The 14,651-nt window shown below is 39.7% G+C and overlaps 1 protein-coding gene across 2 annotated transcripts; it reads right to left on the reverse strand.

Moving 5' to 3' along the window:
* Positions 1 to 14: 14 nt before the first annotated feature.
* On the reverse strand, positions 15 to 14,633 carry FAM149B1 (family with sequence similarity 149 member B1). Of its 2 annotated transcripts, XM_068416708.1 has the most exons (15): positions 14,545 to 14,633; positions 13,529 to 13,633; positions 12,823 to 12,955; positions 11,692 to 11,834; positions 10,927 to 11,046; positions 10,232 to 10,402; positions 8,882 to 9,069; positions 8,487 to 8,617; positions 7,848 to 7,901; positions 7,272 to 7,384; positions 6,428 to 6,634; positions 4,597 to 4,729; positions 4,164 to 4,289; positions 3,059 to 3,140; positions 15 to 1,323 (listed from the first exon to the last, which is right to left on the reverse strand). In XM_068416708.1, the coding sequence occupies exons 1-15, from the start codon at positions 14,592 to 14,594 to the stop codon at positions 1,250 to 1,252; spliced, it is 1,830 nt and encodes a 609-aa protein (XP_068272809.1). In that variant the 5' UTR covers positions 14,595 to 14,633; the 3' UTR covers positions 15 to 1,249. The 2 variants fall into 2 exon arrangements, with proteins under 2 accessions (XP_068272809.1, XP_068272810.1); XM_068416709.1 differs by lacking the exon at positions 7,848 to 7,901.
* Positions 14,634 to 14,651: the final 18 nt, after the last annotated feature.

The following is a 14,651-nucleotide window of genomic DNA, read 5'->3' on the forward strand; positions in this document are numbered from 1 at the left end:
GATTAAAAATTCTTAGCTGTTCTGTAGGTACCACCACCATTTGACAGCCTGCATAACTTCAAGTGGGGAAGTAAGGGAGCCACTTCATAAAGAACACTGACAAGTTTTTTCCATTATGAATTGTAATTTGGAAAATATCAATCAGGAAACTTAAAAAAAAGTGCTCTTTAATTGGATTATAAAGAAACAACTGTTTTCCTGCCGTGTCCGAACGTTGTTAAAATACAGTAAGTGGTTGTCCTCACCTTGTCTTTACGCTTGTAGTCTGGTGCTTACTGCTTGAGAGTAAGACCTTCAACTAATCACTTGTTTTGAGAAGCTTGTATTGCATGTTTTTGTCTTACGTGGAGCCACAAGGGCAACTACAGCCAATACCTCCTAAACATCTGTCATGCGGTGCAGAACACATCTACTCAAAGCTACATTGCATCTGTGGGTTGTGGGACTTCATGTCAGAGTGCAGAAATCGTGTATAACTGCAGCTATTTTTAGACAGGGAGATTGACCTGTTCTGTGAAATAACCATAAAAATATCTCACCAGGAAGACAATGTACTTTCTTTGAATACTGTCTGGAACTACTTGCAGTAAGAGACTCCTTTTTGCCTCTTAGACCTTCTTCAGTCACTGAGGAAGAGGTATAAGTATATAACACAGGAAGAGGCTGTGGTGTGCTACTGTTAAAGCTGTCAGTTCTCTTCATCTTGGTTTGCTACCTTGTTTTTACACAACTGGGGTAATATCTGCTGCAATTACTAAGTTGAGTTGTAGAAGCAGTATCATGTGCAGTGCTTGCTTTTGATAGTATAATTATTGCTTTAAATATAAATATAGCTTTAAAAATTTAAATTACTACTGCTAAGGAAAAACCTGATTAATCTTCTGTAGAGCTAATGGAAAAATGAGCAGGTTCTGCAGTACCTGCCTGTAACAACATGAACCAGTCACAAGTTGCTAATGGGAAAACATCAATGACTGAGAGCATTTGCTAGGTTTTCTAGGAGTTAGGCTTTACTGCCCACTGGAGTATATTCCCTTCCACTGGAGTACAACTTTTTCTACTGGTAGAAAATGGAATGTTTAAGTATACCCCTCCTAATCTTTGGCAGCTGCTTCTTAGATTCATATAAAAATAATTATTCATAAGGAAGGGTGTTCGAAAACTCTCTGTAAACAACGTTGACATTGCTGAGAATGAGAGGTGGTTCGTGACTCTGGAGATGGATGGATGGATACTTCTTCATGGCACGTTAGAACCCCTGCTTGCTTTTTGTGACTGATCCACTTCGACTGTGGGCTTTCACAGAACCATGCAGCTGGAGACCTAATAAGCAGAGATCATGTACAACTTTAAGACTTCTGGAAGGTATTAAAAGTAAGTACCAAATACATCTCCTTTAGCTTAAAACTAAAATGTCTTTTTCTGGCTTTTTATTCTAATACATGGCTACGTACTTGTCTCAAACACAAGTTACTGGCCTTCCAAAAGGGGCAAAGTTTGTGCTTTCATAGTTGCTACGTTGCAGGGAACTACTGTATTTCTTGATCTCTCATGAAGTATTCCAGTCTACAAAGTTCTGCTGATTTGAAATATTTTTTTTGTTACTACAGCAGTCATAAAACTCATCTGGCTTTTGAAGATACTGGGGTCTTTTCGAGGGGGTGGGGAGCAATATTTATTTAAATTTTAGTAGGAACCACTCCTTTCTTGTTTAAAACAAGTTACTTCAGTTTAGTGCCTTTGTTAAACTCAAGTTGCCTCTTGTACCACGTATATGAGTGGTAGTAGGCCATTCAGCTATTAAACAAGCTAAAAGACCCCTCCTGTCCTCTAATAATCACCCCTGTGCTTTTGCTACCTTAAGCTCTGCAGCTTCCATTAACTTTTGCAGCTTCAGCCCTTTCTTGTTAGTGTATTTTTATGTGGGAAATTCTGACAACTCCATAAGGAATCCCAAAACAGCCATGAAAGGAATCCAGTATAACTCATTTGACAGACCTACTTTTCAGAAAGTGCATCTACTGCCCTGCTCTGTGCCACCCCTTCTGGGTGGAGGTGAGACTTGACTTGGTATTGAAGCTAACAGGGAGGGCTCACGGTGAACTCGGCTGAGAGCTATAAAGATTGTATTCAGAAAAAGCTGTTCCAGGGCACAAAAGTTAACTTTCTGCTCTACCATCATCTCTGAACAAACTCCCTTTTCTAAGACTAGACTTTGTGTGTGCCAAGAGGTCAAAACCTAAACCTCTGAAGGTAGAGTTGAAATAATTAAGGTTCATTGGTCTACCATAACACTGAAAATAGTCTTCACATGTGCTTCAGAATAGCTCTACGGTCACAACTGTATTTTGTGGTTTCTGTGTTAGCCATAAACAATTTAAGGAGATGACTTTGCAGTAAAGGAAAGGATGCTGGAGGGAAGAGTATGCATTACACTCACAACAAAAATGCCTTCCTGCTGCCTTGGTACTTTGATCAGTTAAAGTATTTTTAGATGAGATTCATTTTAGGTTATGCTAAGTAGCTCCACAAAGTTCTTCCAATTGTTACAAATTAAACAGTACAAGCATAGTTTGATTTCAGAGTATGCATGTGCATTGTATGGGTACAGTTACTGGCTTTAAAATACACTTTGAGTTATCTAGTGCAGAACTAATACAATCTCTTCCAGATACAGTGCAAATAAGTTTCTTTTGGACATAATGCAATTTCTTTCCGTTGTGTAGCTGAGGAGAAGAAAAGTCCTTGGACAGAAAGTAGTTGTTGCTGTTTTGCAGTTCCTGTTTAAATTGGCAACTCTTGCTCTTAACTTTGACGTGAGAGGCATTGGGGCTGATTGCATTAAGCTTCCTTAAATGATTTAAAATACTAAGTGGTAATAAAAAACCCACACCCAAATGTACTCTATATGCAAGTATAAAACTTGGAAATTTTAAAACATGTACTAGAACTTTGAAAAACCTCCTCAATGTAATTACCTATGTAGGAAATGCATCATCCCTGTCCCAAAGCCTACCTCTTGCTTGATCTTACTAAATTCTACGACTGATGAGCATACCTGAACCTGCTGATCCTCTGCTCGTCCAAGACTGATTACTATAATCAATAACAGTGCAAGAACGGTGGCGCTGTGGATCTGGCTGAAAAGACAGTGCAAGTTATTTACGTTTGCATGAAAAATATTTTAAACATCAAGACTGTAATACAGCTACAAACTACTTAAACACATGTATTTCCTAATTTGTAAGATGTTGTAAAGGTCTAAGTAGAGCTTTTACAAGTTTAAGGAGGGTTAAATCAACTTTAGGAGCAGAAAATACACTTTCATAACACTCTTTCTTAGAAGGATCACTGGGCCAGTTATAGGCATTCTCACCATTTCTGGAAATTGTTCTGCTTCAAAACAGATTTTAGAAAGTTTGTACACTTGTAACTGCTAAGTCAAGGGTGTTGAAATTATACACAGAAACCAAGCCAGCAGCTATTTAAAAGCTACTGTTGAAATTACAGCTTTTAAAGCTTAGATAAAAATACTTTGTTAGGACAAGATAGCAGTAGAGCAGGTGTTTCAGTAACACCTGCTCTGCTGCTAATGCTCTACCAAGAGCATTTGATACCGAAACAGACTGGACATTGATAGTACAGCAAACTTGGGCAAGAAAGCAATGAAGACTATCCTACGCTTGTGCTTCTGAATACAGCTGCAGGAATGACTTCTCAATGTCGATGCAAAACCTTAAAGCATCCTCTCGTGCCCCACAGTTCTTAAGCCTTCACAGAAGAGACTAAATATCCAGTGCAGATGACAGATTGAATGTTATACCTAAAGTAATACTTAGCTTTTTCTACAAGCATCACAAACTTGTATTTTTCAAGAAAAGTGTAGTACCACCAGCTGCATACAGGTGTAGTTAGGAGCTGGCTGTGAGGACTATAGTGTGATAGCTATCCCTGAACAAGTGACTTGCCCTGTTTGTCTCCGAAGTGCCAAGCAATGATGTTTCTGTTAACCTGAGAGTATCTGATCAAGTGGCAAACTTGATGAACTCCCTGGCGCTGATCCCCTAGGACATTTGGTTCTCATGTTATGTTTGCCTATGTGAATTGTCAAAGCACCCTATTCAGTAGCTAAGGATGATTTGGTGTAATTTGCCATTCTTTACCAAGAATGCGTTGGTTGTGTTAGGCCTGGAGAAGTGATCAGGTAAGAAAGGCCGCTCCTGTAGCTGCTGGTGGGTATCTTCTTGTGTTGTTACACTGTGAGCTCGACTCGAGTTCCCTCGAGGTTTCTGCATTGAAGAATAACACAGTTAGGACTTTTTCTTATTGCAGCAGTACGTTTACAATAATTAGCCTAGGAATTGCAGCTAATTTTCCAAGTGAATCATTCTACACCTAGTTATGGGGAGGAAAAAATTCTGGCATTAATTGGAATTATGCTTTACTAATTGATACGACATTTTTTGTGCAGCTATTTCAGTTGCTGTCACTTACAAGAAAACAAATAAATTGGCACTCTTGGGTCTGGTAATTTGATCAGCAGTGATTACCATTTTAGACTATTCAATAACAAAATTAAATGATTGAGCCTATTACCATTTGCCTCTGGGATCCTGCAGTGCTCACACGCTCTGCCACATTGGTGGAAGTGGAAGTAATAGGTGGTAGGAGATTATTTCGGCTTAGCAGCAGTGGGGAGGGTGAGGTCAGCTGCTCCTGTGCAGTCAGACTGAAATGCACCAATAAGAACAGAAAAAATACACAGTTTACATGTTTGGCCTCGTGTAAACATACGATATTGTTGGTTTGTTTAGTAGACAAACTGTTAAAACTAAGAGCAATGGTTGCAGAATTTTGCTACAAGATGCAGGTGTTAGGGATGACTATTGGAGACCAGCTTGAAGAGGAGTTCTGCAGTGGGTGAAGTTTGCAGAAATCTTTTTAATCTATTAACATGAACTTCTAGTTTTTGTAATGTTTAATATTAAGCATACAGGCAAATCGAGTATCCCAGCAGAAATCCTGGTAATGGGTGTATATAAAAGCTAGTTGTGGTTAAAATGCACCTCGTCCAGTGCATTTGGAGGGACGGTGCTGAGCAGCTGGTGCTGCAGAACAAAGGTGTTCCCAGACACGGCATTATTTTCTGCTCTTTCTTCACATCCTTTAGGATTAAGTACTGCTTACTGCTAACTTCAGCCTAGCACTTGAAGATAAACAGCGAGCCTAGATTACAGCAGTAGCCCATAGTTTAAGCAGAGCAAGTAAAAAAAAGCTACATAATGCAAATGCACATTGTAGCTTTTTCACTTATTAAGTGTCAAATAAAATGTCTGAGGGTAAACCAAGTCTTCTACCTTCTCCATATTTTGAGTATTTGAAGGAGCAGGTGCGAGAGGCTTTTAGAAGCCTTCTAAAGGGAGCTAATCCAATCTAATTGCACAAAATACAAAATTAATTAAGCATCAGTCACAGGAGGAATGTAAAAGGATAACAGCCTTTTCATATGAAAGCCTTTTCACATGAAAGGTGCCTGTATATTATTGTATGTTTGAAAAGTGCTAGAAATGATCAAGAGGCCTTAGCTCTATACGTCTTCTGGAGATATTCTGTAAGAATACATTATAAAAGCTTCAAACTATAATCAGCATTTTAAAAAAGACTTTCCTAGTGCTCTCTAGATACATTTTAACGTATATGGTAATAAAGGGGAGATGTTAACAATTGTTAAATTGATCGAAGCCTGAGGAACAGAAGTGTAAAATATTGGAAGTAGAAACATGAGTTATGAAGGGACAAGGAACAAGTCTAAGCAGTACGTGACAAGTTTATAGGTAAACTGCAAAACTAAAAGGAAACCGTCAATTTACAACACATGGAATATAGAAATATATTAGACCCTGCATTTTTTCCTAATACCCTGTAGTCACTGTAAATGAGTACATTCAGTCAGATCATTATGCCAAATAATAAGATATTCTAGATGTGATTGTGGGTTCACTGAGTTCATTAAGAGGCCTTTGGTCAGTCATAACCTATCTAAGGTGAGCACCTTCTTTATAGCCCAGTCTGGGCTAGGATAGCAGCAGGCAGTTTGACCTCCAAAAACTGTACACTTTTAAGTTCATCTTGAAAATAAGCTATAGAAAAAGAAAGCTGATGTCAAGGAGATGGTGGTAATTGGGTTGCTTGTAGTGGACAGACTGAGGTCTATAGTTTGTGTGCAAACCTAGCTAAATATGTATGTGATTCACAGAATCCCAGCTTGTAGCACAGTAAACATTAACTTTAGCAACTCTGCTTTCTCAAGAGAGATTGTGCTTTAATCAAATAATTCATGTTCTTTCTGTTCAACTGAACGCTTTTTGTATAAGCTGGGTTCTCTGAATATGGTAACTTGCAGTGAGAAACTGGTTTTGAAACGTACAATCGAGTTCCTCTGAAGACATCATCCACAGACCCTGGGGTCCCTGTACGGGAGTGGCTTGTGGTGATGGGATGCAGGGTGCGTGGTGGTGGGTTTCGCCTTCTCGTGGAACGTGACAGGGATGATGTGCTGAGCTCTGGGGGACGATTTGGCCACACTCTGGTAGAGAGGATGGAACCGGAGCCTGGCCGTTTGTCATCCAGGTCCCTAACAAAAGAATTATAAAACCAAAAGAGATATGGTCAACATGACTGATAACTACCCTGTTACCAGAGTACTCATCGACATGTGACATTAATAATATTACGTGTGGATAGAGACAATGTGTTTTCATGTTTTTACATAACTATATAAAGTAATTTACAGCCAAATTAGAAACAAATAGGGGATGGAAAGGAAAAAGAAGCCCATCTTTATTTTTTTTACTGAACTATGAACTGATTGAAGATTCCAGTATAAAAATGAATCACAAAACAGATTAAAAAAACTCCATACTGTAAACACCTGTTTTCACACCCACAGCCTAGATCTAACACAAGTCCACTTCTAGAACTGAGCAAATCAGTTTCTCTACTCCATTCTGAGCTTCATCTCTTTTCAGGATGTCAGTTAGTGCCAACAGTAACGCCACAGCTGTTCACTATAGGTAAACCAACAGCAATCAGACAGAAAGCCTGTACTAGAGGTATACTGTTTCATAGAGGACAAATAAATAAGCAAACACGCAGGAAAATAATTGAGAATTGCTTTCTCCAGTGTAGAAAGTTCTCTCACAATGTTTTGGGGTGAATCACTCCCCCTGTGAGAGTGCTCTACTTTACAACAGATGATCTATAGTTCTTACAGTGTTTTCTCCATTGCAGGCAGATTCCTTTGCTGTAACTGGATCCCATGTATCACCATCAAGCCATTTAGATTACGTTGAGAGCCACTACTTGACCCTTGAGAAAGATTTACCTGAAAGTTTAAAAAAATAATTAAGTAAATTACTGTTTGGCAGAGACATGCACACATATTTACATATTTTGTCCTTGTAAGTGATTTTGGAGGAAAGCAATTAATTTCTTCCACAACATCCAGATATATACTCAGTTATAGTATTCCCCCATCTAAGATAGGCATCTTAGCATCCCATTCTTCTTGCAAATAGTAGTGCTTAGAAAATGTATCCTACCATGCTATGTCATACTTAATATTTTCCAACTGAGCTTCTCATTTGCATGAGAGGATCTTCCAACAATGGCTATAATCAGAAGCTTTACAAAACTAATTTTCAGTGTATGTTAACATTTTCTGTCAGGAACAGCACTGCAAACTCCTTTCCTGGAATACAGTCTGATCTGGAAAAACATCAAATTCCACCCACCATAACGACAGGAAATAGAAAATACCAGAGCTTTAATCTCTCCAGAATACATACTTGAGGTGTTTTTCTTCTCTTTTTGCTTTTGCGGCCACATCTGGTTTTTGGGCACTACACACACAGTAATGGGAACATGAGGAAGAGGCAGGGGTAGAAATAAAGGAGAAAGAAATAAAAAGAAATAAGAAGGAAAGAGTTGAATTAAAATGGAATAAACAGGTAACACTTTGGTGCTCACCACTCTAGGAGCAGATCATCTAAAGCAGATTATACAGTCAAATTCAGTGTCTGAGAAAAAAAGCTGGTTTACAGCTGCACTGAGATTTGTCCTCTATTGCCTGATGAGTTAACTATAGATAAACTAATGAGAATGGGATCTCACACACACAATCCTCCATCTCACAATTTAGTTCAAACATTATTGAAATGTAGAAAGAACTACATCATTAATGAACAGTCACCATGTGGTTGTCCAATACATGTATAAAATATGAAGTTTTAAAGTGAAAAGTAGGAATTAAAACTTGCAACTGAGGAATAACAGAACTTAAGTGTTAGAAAGGACAGTCAGCATTCATACAAAATCCAAACTAGTTATGTACCTGAACAGTCCCCTGACATACTCCAATCTGGTTTTGCTTAGGTAGCGCTGAATTGATTTGTCCCTACGCAAACCAGCTGGCTAAAAATCCTTACCAGATTTGATGTCACTGAGGGCATTTTAGCTTGTGGCACACGAGGTAACAACGCTGGCAGAGGATCAAACTGCGAAGGGTTTCCAGCATCTGCTCTGATTGTTTCTACTGTTATGATATTTTTCTCATCATCTGTGCAAAGCAACAGAGAATTCCTGTAAATACAGACTGTTGGCATTGCTAGTTGTGGACAGTGCTATGAATCAAAATTTTTTAAAGATAGTCCTCTTAGATGCTAAGTTCTATTAAATCTTTTGAAGCCATGTCTCACACTGTCAGCAAAATAACTTCTCCCCCGCCCCCCGAAGAGATTATTCCCAAATACATCTCTCATTGCATCCTTGCAAAATTAAGTGAAATCCCCTTTTGAATCTTGTGTTTAACTGTGATCCTTACCAGAGGCTGACCCTTCCCAGTGTCTGCAGATTAATTCTTCCATGCAGCCTAGGACTTCACTCCACACATCATCAAACACAAATGTGAGCACAGAATCCTTCATGCAGGAATACGGAGAGACAGGAGGAAACCCCAATTTCTGTCTGCCAGAGGACAGTCCCATTTTCCTCTCATGCAACTCCTCCTCCCTGTAAAAATGTAAGCATTACATGTTCTATAAACATATTTTCTTTGTCTCCTATATTTTGCTGCATTTAGTTAATTAGATGACAATTAGACGTCATCAATGAGAGGAGAGAAAACCCATAATTCACAGCAGCAAGTGGCCTTTGCCGCAGACTCTTCCACAATGCAAGAGGTATTGCGAAGGGCGAAACCTGGAAGACAGCTGCTCAAAAAAGTTTACGTTCATCTGCCAAAAGAAACTTTATAGAAGGGAGAAAATAATACTGATGGCAGGCACATTTATTATGGCTTTCATATCTGCTCCCTGAATTAGTACTTAACATCAAAAAGCTACAAACCTTGGGAAAAAAGGAGATAGATACCACTAGAGGAAGCTGTAATACCATTATTTTATAGACAGCAATATTGTTTGCTGCAGCAGTGTCTCTCTGGCCTGGTCAAAGCAAGCCACCTACCCATTTGAATCTCATGGTCCATGCAGCCAAGTGGCTTTATTTATTAAAACCAATTAAGTAGTTAAAAACTGACAGTGCCATCCAAAGTCCCAACCCATGCCATATGTTCATAGTGTTGGGCTGAATAAAGTAAAGGCAAAAAGAATCCTCTTTATGCCACCCTTAATCCTTTCTTCCCAAGATAAAAATAGTGGTAATTATTTCTTCGCAAGCATCAAATCCACTCTAATTCTGAAATTACCACTGAAAAATCTGGAAAGGTACAATTCCACCCAAAATGCTCACACAAAATCAAAGCAGCACGCTGCTAGTGCATAACAAACAACAATGAATTTGACTTAATATAAAAAGCAAATGGTATTTAAACAGGTTTTATTAAATATGTCAATATATAGCAGGTTCTTAGTTATGATGGCCTGAACTACTTAAAGCAGGCTCAAAAATGGCTAGTATGAAAAATTACAAAAAATTCAGCAAAATAATTCAGCAAAATAAATTATTCTAGAAAATAGTCTGGGAGAATTCCCAGTGCCCTGTCAACCTCAGGCTTTTGAAAGTTCTCTAGAGGAAAGATATATATATATATATAAAATAATCATCAAATAATTTATCAACGAACATCAAAAGCAAAAATACATATAACTCTATCTCTAACAGCAGAAATTCCAGGACACTGGTACTAGCTGCGATCTTAATATTCAATACCTACACATCTCTGCAGTCAAATGCTAAATATTCCTCCATTACGCCTTCAGAGACAATTACTCCATCTTCACCTTCTTCACTCTCTGGAGAGCACGAGGTTGGAGACGTGGAACGGTCAGCCTTTTTGTGAATGGGGGTCACAGAAAGAGGTACCTTCTTGCCAAAAACACTAAATCTGAACGGGTGACAGTTTGCAGAAAGCAGAAATGAAAATCAATTGTTAATCCACTTCAAATAGCAGCATTTGGTGAGCTGAGAGACAACACGGTAGTTAAGGCCAAGCAGTAGGGAGGCCAACGAATTATGCATTATAGTGAAAACTTTTTTGGTTTGGATATTGCTAATTCTTGCTAAGGAACTTGAAACTTCAGAAAAAAATTCAAAGCTAGTTAAAAAACATTCTAAAACATTAAATATTAAAAGTAGTACTAATGTAGTGCTTTGTATTTTTGAAGTTCTGTAGAAATCTTAATAGATTATTAACAATAAAACCAACTACAATACATACATATTCTTAAGTCAGCAGCAGCAAAGGTGCATCTGTTTACTGACCAGTTTACCAAACGTGTGCTGTGTTCAAAACTCAGCCTAACAGAACAGAATTAGGCTTCACATTTTAAGCAGCCTACCACTGCAGTCCACTGAGAACAAAACCACCTTCCCACCTTGGTACGGTCTGGATTGACCACTGGTACTTACTCATTAGAATCTTTTTCTCGTGGTGAACTTACATCCGAGGAACCTAAACTGCCAGAAGGGGAACTTGAGTACCATCCGTACCCTTCGTCTGTGGGAATCACTATCTGCTTCCCCACAACCCTGCCAGGGCAAAAGCAAAGGAGAAATGAATCAGAAAATGTTGAAAGTAAGATTATTGAAGTGCATTAGAACACACAGCAGCAAATCCTAAAAATTCTGTAGGGAAGCTATGCCGTTTTCTTGGTGATAGTTAAATGTGGTTTCAGTTGTTTTCCCTAGTACAGATTGCTTCGAGTCAGGTAAATAGATTAAGAAAATTTTCCTTGGTTTTTATGCTCTGCTAATTGTGAGACTTTTGAATATGGACAAAACTGTTCAAGTACACGTAATGAAGATTTAAAATTTAAGTTTACAGATACGGACTGCTGAGCTAGGGTAGGAGCATTTTTAAGTTATTTTAAGCACCTGGCTTTTAGCTATACCTATTAGCTCTCTTTTCTAAGAGAATTTTGCTATGTTAAGGCCAAGCCAGTTGCAAACAGCAATAATCCTCTGGCAAGGAACCAAATGTGAGACAGCAGAATGTCTATTCATGACAATGGCAGGCAGACTACCAGAGTGATCTTTTTATCTCTGTCTACTGTATAATATATGTATACTGCATAAAACCACCCTGCTACTAACGTTGTTTTAGAAGCAACTGTTTCCATCCCTACCCTTTTATAACTCTGTGATGGTACTAGCATTAGTCTATTAATAAAATACCTGAGATGAGGAAAGTTGGATGTCCACTGGTGGCATTCTTCCCGCAGTCCCTCAACATGCACATTTTCTTTCTGCTCATAGAGAAGCTCATCAATTTGCCTGAACATTTGCTGAACTTGTTGTGTGGCAGCTTTATCAAATTCCTAGAAAGGAAAGTTATCCAATAAATACCTAGTGAAGAGCATTCAGAGGGGTTTTTTAGTTGATTTTTTTTTTAAATAATTGAAAAAGACAACTATCTGTTTAAAGCTTAGTAGGACTGATTTAAACAGTTCTCTTTCTTTTGCACAGAAGGACATTAAATAATTTCCCCTGGAAATGATGCAGACTGCTGTTAGGACTGATGGTAGCTACATAAAAAGCTTACACTGACACAACAGAAAAGCTATTAAAGCATTTTGAAATATCTGTATTATGATATTAAGTTAAAGAGATAGTAATTTACATAAAAGAAATCAGAACAGGAAGGATAAAATTCAGAGACATTTTAATGAAATGGAAAATTTGTTGCTTGCAATGTCCATAGACAACAACAAAAGAAAAAGCAATTCAGACTGGTGTGAAATGCTGTGAAAGCGAAGGATGTTCAGGACCTTTGTTACATGTTCTTGAGTAGCTAGAAAATGGGGTCAGTTCTTGGGTAATTTAAATCTAAACAGTTACATCTCCCCTCACAGAAAGCAGTAACACACTTTGTTTTAGCAGATGGAGAATAAAACAAATATTTCTAAATATTGTAGGGGCTTACTGTATTTTGAGAAATACGTAAGTATGCAGAAGTTTCATAAACTCACACCAAGTGCCTGAAAGTCATCCACTCATGTTTGGGATTCCACAATAACAGCATTTATTATGTTGTATAGATACACTTATGCATTAAATGATTTGCATTTCCAAAGTTTTAGATGGAAATGCAGAATATTAACTGAATAATATGAGCTTAATATGTTTTGATCTGAGAGAAAGAAAAGATGAGAATGAGGTAAAAAACATGTTCTTTCTATAATAGCTGTAATGATTTATTGACAGATCCAATCCTCATTTTTATCCTGAAATGTATTTGCCATGGTATTTCAAATGTCTTTCTCCTCACTGTGCTACATTTGGCTTGGATGATTCCGTTCTACTCACATCATAGCCCCAAGAGAAGACCGAGCTGTCTTCGGTGGAGGTGTCAGCGCAACTCTGGCTAGCAGACCATGAACTCCCATGATCAGCTGAAGGAACACAAGGGTCATCTGATTCCTTCCAGATTTCAGACTCCCTGCAATGCACACGTTGAGGAAAAAAAGGAAGAAAAAAAAAACAATACACAATGACAAGTAAAGTGGGTGAGTAAACTTTTCTTTCTGTACAAAAAAGCATAGACGTTATCAGAAGAGGTCTTAATGATGGAGGGTAAATATTCATTTCAGAGACATTTAAGCAGAAGCCGTAGTACACAAGTAATTACAACAACTGTAACTCCTAATAATCTCAATGACATGGAAGTCTAGAGGTCAAGCAAAACATACAATTTTCCCAAAATTATCACAGTTAAGCTGCAGGCTATTTTTACTCCTGATTCTACACCACTCAGGAATTATTTTTATCTTTTCTCCTCTTGTTTCTGCCATAAAATTAGATGACCCAGGCTACCTGCGAGCTGGGAACAGAACATGGCTACACACTTTTTTATTATTTCCAAAACAGGAGGGACATGTTCCGCAATGACACGGATCTGAGCCGAAGCCTAAGCTTACCGACTGCATTACTTCTGTAAAGGTAACTGAACACAAAGGTGCCGGGTTTTGCCATTGTCTCCAGATAAAGGTTCATGTTATGTTATGACAAGTACCTTGAGCTCTGGCCGTAGTTTTCCGCCGTGGATGTGGCTGGGCACACCTCAGCTGGTGGTTCTGGCAGGGGATGATGCCGCAAGGCATGTTTTGGAAGTCCTTGTCTAAAACAAGAAGTGGAACTTGACATTACTTACAAGAATAAACATCTATAGAGTTCCCAAGCTTTACAGGGGTCTGTCTTCTGCTTTTCAAGGAATGCACTAATTTGCATACCAGAGCTCATTTATTATTATTGGAAGGCTAATTCTTGTTACCAAAGCTTTAGAATTAAGGCATCAAAACTAACTCTAGGCTCAACACGGAGTTAAAGGTCTTTGCTTAGATATCAGCGTCTTCCTTTAAACTCAAAACGTTGCTGTGAATTGCACTACAGCGCTCCAAAAGCTGATCCAATGTCGTTATCCCTGTAAACGTTTAGATGTCTAGGAAAGAGGGACGAGAAAAGTCACAGTAGTTCGAGGCAGAGGTATCAATGCAGGAACAAAAAGTAGCTAACTACCAAAACCTACGTAGTTGTTCAAGTCTCTCGGTCCCCCAAGAAAGCACCTACACATCAGTCATCTCTTGGGTCAAAAAAAGACAAAAAGAGGGATTTATTCCCGTTCTCTCACACTTGTATTTTTCAAGTGACGGGTACACTCGTTGGCCGGGATGGGTGCGAACACGTTACCGTGCCCGCCCGCCTGGTGCTGGGCACCTCCTGAGGCAGCACCGCCGCCCGCAGCCGTGGCACAGGCCGCCGCACCGCGCTAACGGCGCCGGATCCGGCCCGCCCCACGTTAAACGCGGCCCACCCCAGCGCTGCGGGCAAGCTGCGCCCGGCGGCCTGCCCGGGGACGCGCGGCCTCGGCTCGGCCCCGCGGCCCCCCTGTCTAAGCACGGGGCCCGGCTTCTCAGGCTGAGAGGAGGTGCGGGCAGGCAGGCCCGAACGCGGGAACCGGGCGGGAGCGGGGCCTGGCCGGGGCGGCGGGGCCCGGGACAGCGGGGCCGGGGGGAGGCGGCGGCGACTCACCTCTCCAGAGCGCCGGGGGGTACCGGCTTCCGCGTGTATCGCGAGATCATCGTCAGCTCCGCCGTGCTGCCGCCCGCCGCCGGCCCGCTGCCGCCATGACGCCGCCG

This window comes from Nyctibius grandis, chromosome 20 (assembly GCF_013368605.1).
Source record: "Nyctibius grandis isolate bNycGra1 chromosome 20, bNycGra1.pri, whole genome shotgun sequence".
In the NCBI taxonomy this organism is placed as follows: Eukaryota; Metazoa; Chordata; class Aves; order Nyctibiiformes; family Nyctibiidae; genus Nyctibius; species Nyctibius grandis.

What these genes read in the sequence shown, in the direction of transcription:
- FAM149B1 (XM_068416708.1), bottom strand. Translation starts at nt 14,594, where the DNA reads ATGATCTCGCGATACACGCGGAAGCCGGTACCCCCCGGCGCTCTGGAG. An exon ending in AACTACGGCCAGAGCTCAAG is followed by an intron (nt 12,956 to 13,528) that starts GTACTTGTCATA and finishes TGTGCATTGCAG; the next exon opens with GGAGTCTGAAATCTGGAAGG. An exon ending in GTCTTCAGAGGAACTCGATT is followed by an intron (nt 4,730 to 6,427) that starts GTACGTTTCAAA and finishes GGTGCATTTCAG; the next exon opens with TCTGACTGCACAGGAGCAGC.